The sequence below is a fragment of the Haliotis rufescens genome, unplaced genomic scaffold (genome assembly GCF_023055435.1).
Source record: "Haliotis rufescens isolate VD_foot unplaced genomic scaffold, xgHalRufe1.0.p SCAF_16, whole genome shotgun sequence".
Lineage (NCBI taxonomy): Eukaryota > Metazoa > Mollusca > Gastropoda > Lepetellida > Haliotidae > Haliotis > Haliotis rufescens.
The window spans coordinates 14,868,358-14,885,526 of NW_025963846.1; the positions used below are offsets into that span (position 1 = coordinate 14,868,358).

At 40.7% G+C, this 17,169-nt stretch overlaps 1 protein-coding gene across 1 annotated transcript; it reads right to left on the bottom strand.

Annotated features, from left to right (window-relative positions):
* Positions 1–1,219: 1,219 nt before the first annotated feature.
* LOC124136539 (plasminogen-like) lies at positions 1,220–14,446 on the bottom strand. Its single transcript, XM_046502461.2, has 3 exons — positions 13,710–14,446; positions 8,520–8,604; positions 1,220–3,459 (listed from the first exon to the last, which is right to left on the bottom strand). The coding sequence occupies exons 1-3, from the start codon at positions 14,022–14,024 to the stop codon at positions 3,209–3,211; spliced, it is 651 nt and encodes a 216-aa protein (XP_046358417.2). The 5' UTR covers positions 14,025–14,446; the 3' UTR covers positions 1,220–3,208.
* Positions 14,447–17,169: the final 2,723 nt, after the last annotated feature.

Below are 17,169 nucleotides of genomic sequence, written 5' to 3' on the forward strand. Positions count from 1 at the left end.
CAACAACCTAGATGATAGAACCATAGAATGATTTTTCTTTAAGTTTAGAATATTTTTACATAACTTTAAGGTTAATATTCCAGGATGAGAATCATGTGGTCTGGAGAATGTTCACCCACTCTACCTGCCGTGCTTGTGCCAACTGTCGTTGTCATGTTGGAAAATGAGTAATTAAAGAGTTATGGCCCTTGCTCCATGATTTTCAACTCAGTGCATACTGCGTTAAATGAGGACAAGTTTTCTCAGAAACTGCTGAAGTTACATGAATGAATGCTTGCATGCTTATCTAAGAGATACTTGTCATGAATGAGCTCGAAAATTGGTCCCGTCAATTTGTTTTACAGAGTTATGGCTAAAAGCCGTGATTTTCGTCCTAGTGCATCGTGTGTGCAATGTTGACAAGTATTCCCAGAAACTACTGAAGTTTCATGAATGAAAATTTATCAAGAGACACGTCGAAAAAATGGTACCGTCAATTATTATTTTACGGAGTTATGGCCCTTGATTCATGTTTTCTTTCTTGATGCATAGTGTGTGCAATGGGGTCAAGTTTTCTCAGAAACTACTGAAGTCAGCTTATCTAAGAGATACTTATCAAGACTGAGTAGTTTTTTTCCCCAGAAAATTAATTAATTTCACAATTAATCATGTTTACTGATGACGTAAAGTGTCCAAAGGGACTATTGCTTCTCAAGGCTTTATAGGACTCCTTTTATAGTTATATTCACAACTATATGAACCAAAAAATGTTAATGTGACCCATGGCGGGTGATAGTGATAACGCTGTTTTCTTGTTAATCGTGAAAGATATCTGTTATGTTACAACTGACTTGATCAAGTTGGCAATGCAGCTTTACCTAATTATGTCAACGAAAACATCTTTGAGAATGTACATTTATGTAGATCTATGGCAGACGGGAATCTAAGCTGTGATAGGTATGCCTGATCTATTTACTGTGCATCAAATTTGTTTAAACTTTGAGTGAGTGATTGAGTGAGTTGGGTTTAACGCCGCTTTTAAGAATATTCAAATTATATCACGGCGTGTCAGCTTAATGTGGGAGGAAAGCCCGAAGTGATGCAGGCCTCAGACGTTTACCACTTCGGTGAAAACCATGAGCACGGGTATGGTGCTGACAAACCTAGAAACATAATCGGGGCGAACTGGGATTCAATCATAGGTTTCTGGCGTGTTCAAGGCACGCAACTCTGCACAGCGAATCGCGGCGCCTTAGACGACTGGGCCACCCGTGCCCCCTTTAAACAAATCAACAATACAATTACAATACAGTTAATATGTCTCACAACTTCATTTAACCTTGACTATATATGATATTGAGATATGTGGCTTTACTAATTTGGCAGGTATTGAACGGGACATTTATAAACTGTGCTGAGAGTCGATGCCAGCATTCGTGTATACTTTCCAATATTTAAAAACTTGGAAACACAACAAGGTTTTGATGACAGATAATTTGTTTAATCTGTCCAACTCTTTGAATCATATACGTTGCCTAAGAAAGGCCATGTGCCACGCCTACATTTATATGGTACTGTTACAGCACTGTGATAAGACACAAAAGATGAATGGATTTCAGCTTCTGTATTCTCTGTATATAACGTTCCAGGTATTAACTTCTGACCTTCCTCTTGGCAAACGGTCTTCATATTTAGTATTTCTGTCAACTGCCAACTTCTAAATGCATATCAAAGACCTTTCGGACATCTAGAATTGCAAATACAAGGCATCAGTCTGTCGATATTCATGTTTACATTTCGGTCTCAAAGGAATTAATCAGATGTAAAATCACACGCAGTTGGGAACACGGCTACAAAGCATCGCCATACGGAGACAGTTATATAGCTATGTATAATCCCATCCTCTGGAGTCATCTAGATGCCGGAGTTTCCGGACCAGCGAGGCAGAGTCTGACGTCCAGAACCACATCATCACATCGCCACGTAACTCTCACACCACATACCACCTTCCTCAAGCTATTAATTAGAATATGTTTGTTTGTTTTGTTCGTTCTGTTGTTTGTCGCTGCACTCAGCAATATTCCAGCTATATAAAGGCTGCCTGTAAATAATCGAGTATGGACCAGACAATCCAGTGATCGATATTATGAGCAATCTTCCTCGCCGTTGGGGTACGATCACACGCCTTCAACCAAGTCACCGAGCCTGACCACCCGATCCATTTGGTCGCCTATAAGGACCAGCATAGGTTGCCAGGGACCAATTTTAACCCGGAATCCCCATTTTAGTATTAACTAGGACATACTCCATATGACGTGATACACTTGATCGTCCATGTAACGTCTATATGACATCTGCTGTCATACACTTGAGCACTCATATGACGTCTATGAACCGTCTATTGTCACATACATGAGCGTTCTTATGATGTCTATAAGACATATACTGTCACACACTTGAGCGTCAATATGATGTCTATAAACGTCTCATAGCCTGGCAAGGACGACGTGGTACAGTAGCACAGTTGATAGTCCGTTCGTTAATGATTGCTTCGTGTTCATATATTGATACTGCAAGTGAAGCTACTATGTCTAAACCATACTCCTTCAGTGACTCAAACGCATCAAGGTCTTCTCAAGAAAATCCTGAGCTCTGCGATAAGCAACGTTGAAAAAAGTCCCTTGTCAGGATAGTTCATGTTATTCTTGATCCCTGTAGATCGATAATGAAAACAGAGGATCACCACAACGACATTCGACACTGTAATGGGATCACCAACAGTCGACGCTGTTAGAGGATCACCAACAACATTCGACACTATTAGAGGATCATGAACACCATTCGACACTGTTAGGGGATCATCAACAACGATCGACACTGATAGGGGATCATCAACAACATTCGACACTGTTAGGGGATCATCAACAACATTCGACACTGTTAGGGGATCATCAACAACATTTGACACTCTAATGGGTTCATCAACACCACACGACACTGTTAGGGGATCATCATAAACATTCGACACTGTTAGATCACGAACGACATTTGACACTGTTAGGGGAACACTGAAAACATTCGACACTGTTAGGGGATCGTTCGTCAGGCTGAAGACCCGTGTTCGATTCCCCACATGGGTACATTGAGTGAAGCTCATTTCTGGTGTTCCCCGCCTTGGTGTTGCTGGAATATTGCTAAAAGCGGCTTAAAACCCTACTCCCTGACTTACTCAACAGTAAGGGACGCCACATTCTTCCCAACGTACGCTGGGGTCCACCGTATAGCACCACGGCACTTGATTGCCTGTCATCCGACAGTAGTTGCTCTCGTCAACTAGGGCGGGGTCCTCGGCTGACATTCCCCGGGGGAAATACAGACGATTGTGTGGGATGTCAGTGTCCCACCTCTGACATGTCCGGCCGGTGTTGGTAATGTTCAGGGTTCCGAGATAGAGCGTCGAATTCGTGATGCATAACTCCTCTGCAAAAAAGAACGGAGGCAGTTCATCATCATGTCATCGACGCCTTCCTTAAATCGTAAAATATGTCTTATGATGCTCATAAAATTGGGTCAGCGAAAGCGCTTGTAAAATCTCCATCATCATCAGCATCATCATCATCATCATCATCATCATTTTGCTAGCGATAAACATCATCATTGAGTTTTGATCACGCGAATACGATCCGGGTAAAGGCAGTAAGGTGACGGCGAGCAGCTGTATTTAGCAATGTGTTCAAACCAGTTACTGAAAGCACCCGATGAATGTGGACATGTACGTAGTAGCATGTTTAATACGTGTTGAATGTGGCCATTATAGTGATGAAAGGCTATATTAGCAATGTGTTCAAACCAGTTACTGAAAGCACCCGATGAATGTGGACATGTACGTAGTAGCATGTTTAATACGTGTTGAATGTGGCCATAATAGTGATGAAAGGCTATATTAGCAATGTGTTCAAACCAGTTACTGAAAGCACCCGATGAATGTGGACATGTACGTAGTAGCATGTTTAATACGTGTTGAATGTGGCCATTATAGTGATGAAAGGCTATATTAGCAATGTGTTCAAACCAGTTACTGAAAGCACCCGATGAATGTGGACATGTACGTAGTAGCATGTTTAATACGTGTTGAATGTGGCCATTATAGTGATGAAAGGCTATATTAGCAATGTGTTCAAACCAGTTACTGAAAGCACCCGATGAATGTGGACATGTACGTAGTAGCATGTTTAATACGTGTTGAATGTGGCCATTATAGTGATGAAAGGCTATATTAGCAATGTGTTCAAACCAGTTACTGAAAGCACCCGATGAATGTGGACATGTACGTAGTAGCATGTTTAATACTTGTTGAATGTGGCCATTATAGTGATGAAAGGCTATATTAGCAATGTGTTCAAACCAGTTACCGAAAGCACCTGATGAATGTGGACATGTACGTAGTAGCATGTTTAATACGTGTTGAATGTGGCCATTATAGTGATGAAAGGCTATATTAGCAATGTGTTCAAACCAGTTACTGAAAGCACCTGATGAATGTGGACATGTACGTAGTAGCATGTTTAATACGTGTTGAATGTGGCCATTATAGTGATGAAAGGCTATATTAGCAATGTGTTCAAACCAGTTACTGAAAGCACCCGATGAATGTGGACATGTACGTAGTAGCATGTTTAATACGTGTTGAATGTGGCCATTATAGTGATGAAAGGCTATATTAGCAATGTGTTCAAACCAGTTACTGAAAGCACCCGATGAATGTGGACATGTACGTAGTAGCATGTTTAATACGTGTTGAATGTGGCCATTATAGTGATGAAAGGCTATATTAGCAATGTGTTCAAACCAGTTACTGAAAGCACCTGATGAATGTGGACATGTACGTATTAGCATGTTTAATACGTGTTGAATGTGGCCATTATAGTGATGAAAGGCTATATTAGCAATGTGTTCAAACCAGTTACTGAAAGCACCTGATGAATGTGGACATGTACGTAGTAGCATGTTTAATACGTGTTGAATGTGGCCATTATAGTGATGAAAGGCTATATTAGCAATGTGTTCAAACCAGTTACTGAAAGCACCTGATGAATGTGGACATGTACGTAGTAGCATGTTTAATACGTGTTGAATGTGGCCATTATAGTGATGAAAGGCTATATTAGCAGTTTGTGCAAACCAGTTTCTGCACGTGATGAATGATGAATATTAGGGATAACATGTTATATACGTGATCAATGTGGACTTGTCAGTGATAGCATGTTATATACGTGATGAATGTGCACATGTCAGTTAAAGCATGTTACATACGTGATGAATGTGCACATGTCAGTGATAGCATGTTACATACGTGATGAATGTGCACATGTCAGTGATAGCATGTTATATACGTGATGAATGTGGACTTGTCAGTGATAGCATGTTATATACGTGATGAATGTGCACATGTCAGTTATAGCATGTTACATACGTGATGAATGTGCACATGTCAGTGATAGCATGTTATATACGTGATGAATGTGCACATGTCAGTTAAAGCATGTTATATACGTGATGAATGTGCACATGTCAGTGACAGCATGTTATATACGTGATGAATGTGCACATGTCAGTTATAGCATGTTATATACGTGATGAATGTGCACATGTCAGTGATAGCATGTTATATACGTGATGAATGTGCACATGTCAGTTATAGCATGTTATATACGTGATGAATATGCACATGTCAGTTAAAGCATGTTATATACGTGATGAATGTGCACATGTCAGTTAAAGCATGTTATATACGTGATGAATGTGCACATGTCAGTGATAGCATGTTATTTATTACCACCTGGTGAAGATACAGGTGGTAAGATACTAAATCCGTACGTCACACGTGTGTCGTACAAGGTTGACCTTGTTTTATTCGTTTTGATGTGATAACCGCGACCTCTGTCACACCGGGACTTCTTTTTTCATGCATAAAAAAATCATGAGACGTCATTCATTTTTGCAACTACAAGGCAGAACTGAAGCAATCTCATGTGAGCGAGAGATATTAACAAACACTTTATTAAACCAAACAAGATAGTCACACGCATCAAATTCTGTTTGCATCCTATATAAGTTATGCATTGAGCTTCCACAGACATTATGTAATCGAGCTATATCAAATTTCAATGAACGACTACCATTCAATATGTCGAGGGTCCCAATGGGCGTGATGTACCTGACCACGTTCGCAACTTCCAATTTGATTTAACGTAGCAGGATAAGCGTGGTGAAATGAAGTCAGTTTAAACTATCTGGACAGATATCTAGACTTACTTGGGATGATTCGGGCGGTCGGGTAGCCTAGTGGTTAAAGCGTTCGCTCGTCACGCCGAAGACCCGAGTTCGATTCCCGACTTGGGTACAATGTGTGAAGCCCATTTAAGGTGTCCCCCGCCGTGATATCGCTGGAATATTGCTAACAGCGGCGTAAAACCATACTCACTCACTCATTCACTCACTTGGGATGATCCGGTTGTGCCATCAGTGTCCTCTTCGAAGCGTATTTTGTGGCACTGTTTCGGGAGTCGTTTGTTCACGACTGCACAACCAGATCACTCAAAGTGAACATTTCCGTTACAAATCATTCGAAAACTCCGTAGAAGTGTGCCTGATTTCTGATTATGTGGCCCAAATATCCCATAGGTGAGCAATAACATTCCCTATCTCTAGCGTAAAACGGTTGTCTTTTCTTATTCCGGTGGTGATCTTGCCCTTCGTTCGAAGCTGTCACTGACATGCAAGCAGATTTGAGCGTGTTGATTTTCACGTCTTCAGTATAGGGTGGTACAGTAAACATGAATGTCTTTGGCGAACGCTCTGATTTCCCTCTTCCAAAATGGTACGGACATGATATAAATTCAGCTGATAGATCAAGGAAACCGAACCATTTTGAATGCACAGACGGGACCCCGGCAGTGCGAGTGACCGACGGTTGGTCCGATATTCAAAGCGCAGCTCTAATGTGACTATTCAAATTTTCTTATAGGTGTCCTGCGTACTAACAACATGGCACTTGAATTCTCATAAGTTGAAGAAATTCTTCCTAAAGGATATTGAGCGTCGGTGCTGTTATGTTTGAAAACACAACTGCAGGCGCATGTTGTTAATGCGTATGCAAAGGAGTGTCAGCAATGCCCATATTTGGGCATATATCAATATTCATGCACAACCAGATTTGGCAACCGGTTTCAGTTTGGTCTGTCAACGAATACAAGTTGTTATGTATTTACACTTACATACATATTTAACCAGGGTAATAAATAAAATACCACATTCATTCTCGTTAGATACCATTTTTACGAAACTCGTGAACTTTCTTTTCTCGCTTTCGCTCGGTCAGATACCATAGAAAGTCAACTCGTTTCGTAAAATTGGTATCTAACGAGAATGAGTGTAGCATTCTCTATATACGTAATGAATGTCGACCTGTCAGTGATAGCATGTTATATACGTGATGAATGTGCACGTCAGTTATAGCATGTTATATACGTGATGAATGTGCACATGTCAGTGATAGCATGTTATATGCGTGATGAATGTGCACGTCAGTTATAGCATGCTATATACGTGATATATGTGCACATGTCAGTTATAGCATGTTATATACGTGATGAATGTGCACATAATAGTTATAGCATGTTATATACGTGATGAATGTGGACATGTCAGTGATAGCATGTTATGAACGTGATGAATGTGGAAATGTCAGTGATAGCATGTTATATACGTGATAAATGTGCACATGTCAGTCAAAGCATGTTATATACGTGATGAATGTGCACATGTCAGTGATAACATGTTATATACGTGATGAATGTGCACATGTCAGTTACAGCATGTTATATACTTGATGAATGTGCACATGTCAGTTATAGCATGTTATATATGTGATGAATGTGCACATGTCAGTGAGCATGTTAAATACGTGATGAATGTGCACATGTAAGTTATAGCATGTGATATGCGGAATGAATGTGCACATGTCAGTGATAGCATCTTATAAACGTTATGAATGTGCACATGTCAGTGATAGCATGTTATGAACATGATGAATGTGCAAATGTCAGTGATAGCATCTTATAAACGTTATGAATGTGCACATGTCAGTTATAGCATGTTATATACGTGATGAATATGCACATGTCAGTGATAGCATGTTATATACGTGATGAATGTGCACATGTCAGTGATAGCATGTTATATACGTGATGAATGTGCACATGTCAGTGATAGTATGTTTTATACGTGGTGGATGTGCACATGTCAGTGATAGCATGTTATATATGTGATGAATGTGCACATGTCAGTGATAGCATGTTATAAACGTGATGAATGTGCACATGTCAGTGATAGCATGTTATATACGTGATGAATGTTTACATGTTAGAGATAGCATGTTATATACGTGATGAATGTGGACATGTTATTGACGGTTAGCTATATGCGTGATTGGTCGTGGGCATGTTGTCATGATCTGTTTATAGAAGTGGACAGGTTACCTTGTTCACATTCGTAGGTCCCGCCCCTGTCTCTACACGTTTCGTTCACACTACACGGCCTTGGCCCACAAATTCCGGCAAGTCGCTGAAAAGAAGATCAAATTACATTGGCTTTTTGATACCGTGATTGTTTTAGTTTAGGGACGGTTGTTTGAAATCAAATCTTTTCTTTAACTTTCTAAGTTAGATACAGTATATATACGAGGGCTGGTCAAAATGTTCTGAGCCTAACAAACAAACCAATTTTGTGAAAGTGTTTTTAATTTTATTTGACAACATAATCTCCATTCTTTTCAATACACTTCTCACATCGACAGTGAAGCTTTTCAATTCCAGTCAGGAAGAAATTTCCTTAAGCGACCCTGAAATACCCATTCACGGCAGCTTTGAGGTCGTCATAGCGCTTTCAACGAAGGTGTTCTTTCAGTTTAGGAAACAGGTGGAAATCACTTGGCGCCACGTCTGGCGAGTATGGAGGGGGAAGAAGCTCTTGGAACCCACATTGTCGCCCAGCAGCCTTTGCAAGTTGAGGTGTGTGAAAAGAGGCATTGTCACGAACTCCAGCATTCCCCGCCCCTTTTCTTTGATAGAATCTCTTAGGTGATGAAGCAAATCAGCATAGTAGGCACCGGTAATCGACCTTTGCCTGTCTACGTAATCAGCAAGGATCACACCCTTTGCATACCAGAATACAGTGGCCATAACTTTCTTCGCTGATCTTGAAAACTTGACTTTCTTTGGTGCCGGAGAAGTGGAATGGTGCCATTCCATGGATTGACGTTTTGACTTGGGAGCATGTTTCATCACCCGTTACTAATCTCTTTTTGAATTTGACGAAATCCTAAATTTCCACATGTTTCTTGACCTGCTATTGGGCGAACAACGACTGTCAGAGGACAGAGTGAACAGTGCTGATGATGATGACAAACAAGACTCAGTTGACGAGAGTCTATATCCGAAGTTCATGGAACTCAAGTGGTCTGTTGACCAATGCAAGGACTGCATCCCATGGTAACAGATTTGGTTTGGCATCGCAAAGATGGGCAGCTGGTAACACGACTTCTCTCTCTGCCGCCCATCCCAAAAGCATGCTCAGAGATCATGTCATGTGGATGCTCCAAGGAATGCCTGAGTAAACTCTGTAGCTGCAGGAAAATGCGCTTACTGTGCATTAAAGCTTGCAAATGTCACATTCATGCAGAAGAATGCAGTAACATTCTACCTGATGGTACATAAACTATGTCACCAAGTGGTCCTCCACACACAGTTAGTTATGTAAAATTACAACAATTTTATATAAAAGATAAAAGTTTGATATTTCTGCAATGTTATAAATGTATCATGCATGGATTGATATTCAATATGAGAAACGTTAAAGAGATGAGATTTCGCTTTCACTATGCAGCTCATTCCTATTCTACGTGACCCGTGAAGATTCCGGGGTAGAATAGGTCTTCAGAAACCCATGCTTGCCGTAAAAGGTGACTCTGCTTGTCGTAAAAGGCGACTAACGGGATAGGGTGGTCAGGCTCGCTGACTTGGTTGATGCATGTCATCGATCCCAATTGCGTGGATCGATGCTCATGATATTAATCACTGGATTGTCTGGTCCAGACTCGATTATTTACAGACCGCCGTCATATAGCTGGAATATTGCTGAGTGCGGCGTTAAACAACAAACAAACAAACAAACCTATTCTACGTTGATCATTGACAAGACTGTGGGAAGTTTCAATCAAAAATGTTGACGGTGAAGGCAAACAACTATATTTAACTATAGCTGTATCATTTACAGTTAGTTTCTCCCACATTACAACCATAATAGTAAAGTTGAGTCACTCATATAAATAAGACTCCGTTTGCATCAGAAGCAGTCAGTAATCGAATTTGCCTTAATATGGCGGCCATCTTGATTTCTTGACATATTGAGGGTTAACGTATGGTTTCAATGGATTCCTTGTACATGAAAACATACAGAGAAATGTTGTTTTTTTGTGGTCCCACCATGTTAAGTACCAAAGATATGACAAAAATATTTGTTTAAAGTTTCGGTGGCGGCCATTTTGATTTTATCAAATTTGTGGGTTAACCGTTGAAGATACAGCCGGGCAAACCCCCTAAATTAATTTAGAGCATATCAATACGTCTAGAATAGTTGTTTGCCAGCCGTAAACATGAAATGCCACCACCATTAACATTTTCTGAAAATTTGACTAGTCTATTTGTTACATTTTGTGCTTTCTGCATTTTCGGCTGGCCTGTCCCTCTTTGGGACTCATGTGTGTGAGTAGGGTACACATGCTTATTGTTAGTTTTAGTATTGGCAATATTTCTGTTTATGTATTGATAAGATTTCTATTTTCGTATATTGATATTATTTCATTTTTGGCTGCTCTGTTTATATACGTTCGAGTAGCTGTCCATCCCTCAGAAATAGAGTTAGTTTGGCCTTCGCTATTGCATCTCGTGCCTCTGGGAGATCTACGACAGATAGGGAATCTAACTGCAATTCCTGTTTTAACCGAGCCCGGGCTTGGGCTCTTGACATTCCAGTAACAAGTGAGCAATGGATTCAGGTTGATTGCAAGTTGGGCATACCTTGTCATTGTGCTTTTTGTTACTAGGTGTTAGGCGTCAGGTGGCGACTTCAACTTTGAGTATGAGTTTGGCTTTTGGTGGACCTTGGGTTCAATTTTGTGTAGTCATCTACCGATCTTTGGGCAATGGAGGCTTTGATTTTGCTTTTTATTTCTTGTTTACTGAAGGGAATTCCACTTTGTCTAGAGCTAGCTTCGCCAAAGTGTCTGCTTTCTCATTTCCATATGTGAGGCGCTGACCTATAATTTTGTATATTCGTGTAGAATATTATTGACAGTGTTTTGTCACGAATTTGAGTTTCTGCCGTTGATGGCTTGAAGTGCACATAGCGAGTCTGATAGGATGACTGCCTTCCGGAAGTTCCGGTATGAGTTTGAGTGAATGATGAACTGCCTCCAGTTCAGCAGTGAATACTGTCTGACCATCATGCAGGCGAACCTAATGTGCTTGGGGTTTGGAGCTACGGATTTGGATCCTGTAACCAGCACTGGTGTGGATAAGACTCTTGGATCTATCAGTGTATATATGGGCCCAGCTGTCCCAGGTAGTTTGAATTTTAGCAATAGCTACTGATCGTAGTGGGGGTTGTTTTTTTTTAGTGACTTCTGACGTTAAAGCAGTGTCAACTATGGGAGGGTGAAACCCTTTGTATTGACTTTCTAGTGGTTAAATGTCATCATAATTGTTACTTATGATCAGATGGCTTATCCCAGATGGCTTTAGTGAGGGATTTTTTCCGAGCTAGGGCCTAATCTCGGGTATTTTTGTATTGCCGTATCTTTTTCACCAAAGAGTTTGATGTTCGCCCCCACGATAATATTTCCTGCTCTCTTCTTAGTTTCAATGGGAGTTCTCCTGTTTGTAGACAGTTTTTGATGCTGAGGTGAGGTGAGGTGAGGTGAGGTGAGGTGAAATGGGGTTTAACGTCGCGTCCAAGGTTATTGCATTTATATAGCGATGTGCATGCTCGTGTGTGTGTGGCTGCTTGTACTAGTCCGGACTGATGCCGATTTATAGTGCGAGCACACTTTGATATCATGCTGCAATTGAACATAAATACCCAACTCAGACACAGTATACTGACTCCGAGCCGACCAGTCCTTGTTTTAGCCCTTTAATGCCGAGCGCCAGACAGGGTTACAACAAGTACCATCTTTTAACGTCTTTTGTTATGACGCGGCCTGGGATCGAACCCCGGACCTTCTGCTCTCCGGGCGGACGCTCTACCACTAGACCGAGGAGGCGGTCTGATGCTGAATGAAAGGCATGTGGCATGTGGATCTGCACCATATTGGTGGCATGTGAATCTGTACCCTACTGGTGACATGTGAATCTGTACCCTACTGGTGGCATGTGGATCTGCACCATACTGGTGGCATGTCGATCTGCACCATACTGGTAGCATGTGGATCTGTACCATACTGGTGGCATGTGGATCTGTACCCTACTGGTGGCATGTGGATCTGCACCATACTGGTGGCATGTGGATCTGCACCTTACTGGTGGCATGTGAATCTGCACCATACTGGTTGCATGTGGATCTGTACCATAGAAGTGGCATGTGGATCTGTACCCTTCTGGTGGCATGTGGATCTGTACCCTACTGGTGACATGTGGATTTGTACCATAGTGGTGGCATGTGGATCTGTACCATACTGGTGACATGTGGATCTGTACCATAGTGGTGGCATGTGGATCTGTACCATACTGGTGACATGTGGATCTGTAGCATAGTGGTGGCATGTGGATCTGTACCATAGTGGTGGCATGTGGATCTGTACCATACTGGTGGCATGTGGATCTGTACCATAGTGGTGGCATGTGGATCGGTACCATACTGGTGACATGTGGATCTGTACCATACTGGTGACACATGGATCTGTACCATAGTGGTGACATGTGGATCTATACGATACTGGTGGTATGTGGATCTGTACCATACTGGTGACACATGGATCTGTACCATACTGATGACATGTGGATCTATACGATACTGGTGGTATGTGGATCTGTACCATACTGGTGGCATGTGGATCTGTACCATACTGGTGACATGTGGATCTGTACCATACTGGTGGCATGCGGATCTGTACCCTACTGGTGACATGCGGATCTGTACCATACTGGTGACACATGGATCTGTACCATACTGGTGGCATTCGGATCCGTACCATACTGGTGGCATGTGGATCTGTAGCATACTGATGACATGCGGATCTGTACCATACTGGTGGCATTCGGATCTGTACCATACTGGTGGCATGTGGATCTGTACCATACTGGTGCAAGTTGGATCTATACGATACTGGTGGCATGTGGTATCTGTGCCATAATGATTAACTTGTGATTACGATCGACATGTGCCTGATCACTAAGTAGTGAATGGGTACCCGGTAGGATGTTGTGACCATGTGACTGCTGTGACGTATGCCTCCAACATACAGTTTTGGTAGAGTATAAAAAGGTGCACCTGAATTCGTTAATCGGCGTCCTACACTGACACACACTTGGAGCCCTACCTTCCACGGGTCAGTTTTAAGAACAAATGTTATATTCATTATTTTTATAATATTTATAATTATTATTACTTACCGATGGCATATGTGACGCGCTTGCATGGTTCCAACCAGAGGCAGCCACCATTCCAGAAGGAGCCGTTGTCGAGTTGTCGTAGTTGAGCTCGCATTGTCCCGCCTTGAAGTTCAAGCTGACGCAGCGAGACTGCTGCAAACATGACGTCACACAGTCCTGTAGGGTGAGGGTCTGGAGCACGAGGTAGACTGACCCCACGAGCCTACTACTAGCCATGAGCCCGGGGGTGTTAACCCCTCGACTGCATGTCCCCGTGACTTGACCACACCCTGTCATCAGCTCCACAAGCAACATTGTTGTCAGAAAGCTTTTCATTTTGTAGGTTTTTAAAATTATTTCCTCATAACATTATATCATTAATCAAGGTCGTCGATGTCCACTCGTGCAGTTGTGACGTTAAGTATGTGTTGGACAGGTCACTTCCTTACCTTCTTAAAAAATGTGTCTCTTGACTGTTTCACACGTCTGTTATAAAAGCTGTGTTTATTACAGTCTTCTTAAAATCAGTGTTTCTTGTCATCCATACACTAGTAGTTATTTCGTCACTCTGTTATGAAAATGATTAGTTTCACGATATATCATGGAAGGAAAATATCACTCCAAGCATTCTGCGTCCGTGTTGCCTTCAAGGCCCTGTGCATGGTTGAAACAGAGGGCGCTGAGTTGGTCTTTCACGTTCCAGGCGCAGAGTACCCGAGCGCATTAGTCGTCTTCGTCTGATCCACCTAGAACATCGTTGTTCAGTACGCATCCGGGTATTTAACATAATAGTCAATGTATGCAACTTAATTAATTGTAGAGTTCATGTTGGTGAACTGAGCATTGATAACCGGATGACTGATTGTTTAAAGACTGAAATGACTTAACTGTGCCCTGACATAAACAATAAGAAGTATTCCTTTGGGGTGGGGGAGGGGGGGTTCAACGGGTCTTTCTTCGGCAAATTGAATGTATTACTCAGTCTTGTGTGGCTAAGTGAATTACTTAATCATCAATCAATTGATTACAATTCCCAAGATCAAACAGCAAAACACGCTACAGAAATTGTCTCAATGAATTTAAAAAATATTTGAAATGTCGAGTGCAGATGCCTTTAGAGTGTAATATGTGTATAGGCTGACTATATTGAGCGTCCTTCTAAACAAAACGCTCTTCTGAATCATTGATGACAAACCTCGTCCGTATCCATTGTGACGCACGTAACAGACCAAGTCAACCCTGTCTGCTTCAGCGGGTGAAAGAATTGTTTTTCACTTGATATCGCAGACGTTCATTAACCACACTGCCGCTCATTAGTTATAACGGCAACTGTGATGTAGCAGATATAACCGACAGCGACGTTTAAATATGATCAAACTATTAAACTTTTAGCCAACGTTTGACCCGGTGGGGAACTGCAGGTTCACTTGGCACAAGTGTTATCGTCTTAGAAGACAAGGTGTGGACCAGCATGGCGCGCAAACGGCATAACTATTGACGCCAGTATGTTACCTCGGTAGAACTGTCCAGTGACCCTTCCTGAACAATACACAGTGGCGTCCAGACAGTCAAATTAAATATTTCAATTTCTTTATTCAACGTACTGAGGAGGCCACAGGCCTATAGTACAATCATGATTACAGGAGCAATTGGTACAATCATATAATTTCCAAACTTGATTTTCTTTGTATAAAAGCATGATATATGTACATAGAAAGATTTCTTATGGTTTCAATGTTGCTAGTGGTCAGTAATAGTTTAAACTTAAATATTTTGGTAAATATACTTTTCTTAGTTCATCATAATGCGGACATACTAGTAAAAAGTAATACTCGTCCTCAATTAATCCTAGGTCACATAGTGGACAGAGTCTATTTTCTCTCGGAATATTTTGATATCTACCTTTTTCAATTAAAAGATCGTGTGATGAACATCGGAATTCTTGCAAGTGCTACCCTAACTTTTCTAAGACTAACACTGAAAAGGTATTGCTCTGCATTGATATATGACTTGAAACTGCTATATAACAGGGACTTTGGTGAACGCGTTAGAGTTGCATTCCATGACTGAAAATATAAATCTTTTAATCTTTGTGTTATAGCATTTATGAACAACTTCGGATAAGCAATATGTTCTAATTTAAAAATGTAACCAAAACCACAATTATTCAGCAGGTTCCTTAAGTCGGTTACCCAATTTGTTTTGCCATTGCTATCATACAAACACATCATATTGTAACATTTCTTAGGATATCTTGAGGAGGGCATATTAAGTAGTCTTATCCAAAATTTTATTATTTTCAGACGTGCTTCTATACACAAAGGGACTCGTCCACATTTACCATAAACCATCACGTTTGGGGTATTCATTTTAACTCCTAAATATTTCTTACAAGCATATAAATGAACTTTTTCCAGAGCATCTATTTGTGTAAATCCCCAAATTTCTGCCCCATATAAAAGAATGGGTTTAATTTTCGTGTCAAATATTTTGAAATATATTCTATAGTTTACAGCCCCAACATTTTTTAAACTACTGAACATGCCCAACAATATTTTCTTTCCCTGTACAGCAGCATTATTTCCATGTGTATTCCATGCCAACGTATTGGGAAAATACACACCTAATTATTTATAACCCTTAACTACTTCTAAACACTGACCTTTAAATAACCACTTTTCAAACCTTGATAATTTGCCACCTTTTTGGAAAACAACGATTTTTGGCTTATTTGTATTAATTTTCAAATTAAACTTATCACAATGAACTTCTAATTCTGCTATTTGTTTCTGCAATCCTTTCACCGTACTAGAAAACATGATAATGTCATCAGCAAATAACAGAAGGAAAAGCTTGACAATGTCTGGATGAAGTTATATACCATCTGTACAGTTCTGATGAACAGCTGTAGCTAGTTCATTAATAAAGAATACAAACAAAAAAGGGCTAAGTATACATCCCTGGCGTACACCAATGCTGCAGTCAAAAGCGGTGGACATTACACCGTTATTTCTTACACATGCTTTTACATTATTATTGATGCTACATAATAGTTTTACCATTTTACTGCCCAGGCCATGCTTGGTAAATAATATCCATAATTTACTTCTATCCACAGAATCAAAAGCTTTAGAGAAATCAACAAATAAAACGTAAAATTTACCCCCTTTGCTTGATATATAGCCCTGAATGAGATTATACAAAATCAAAAATATTGTCCGTGGTTGAGTATGCTTCCCTAAATCCTGCTTGTGCCTCACTGATTTTACCTGTAGCGTTGGACCAAAAAACTGGTCTTTTATTGATGATATACAAGAAAACTTTACTAAATATACCAAGAAGTGTAATACCTCGATAATTGTCAGTCATATTTGGGTCATCATTCTTGAATAGGGGTATGATAATACCAACATCCCAACATTTAGGAAAGTAAGATTTTTCAAGCATTAAACTAAACATTACCAGTAGGTATGGCGTTAAT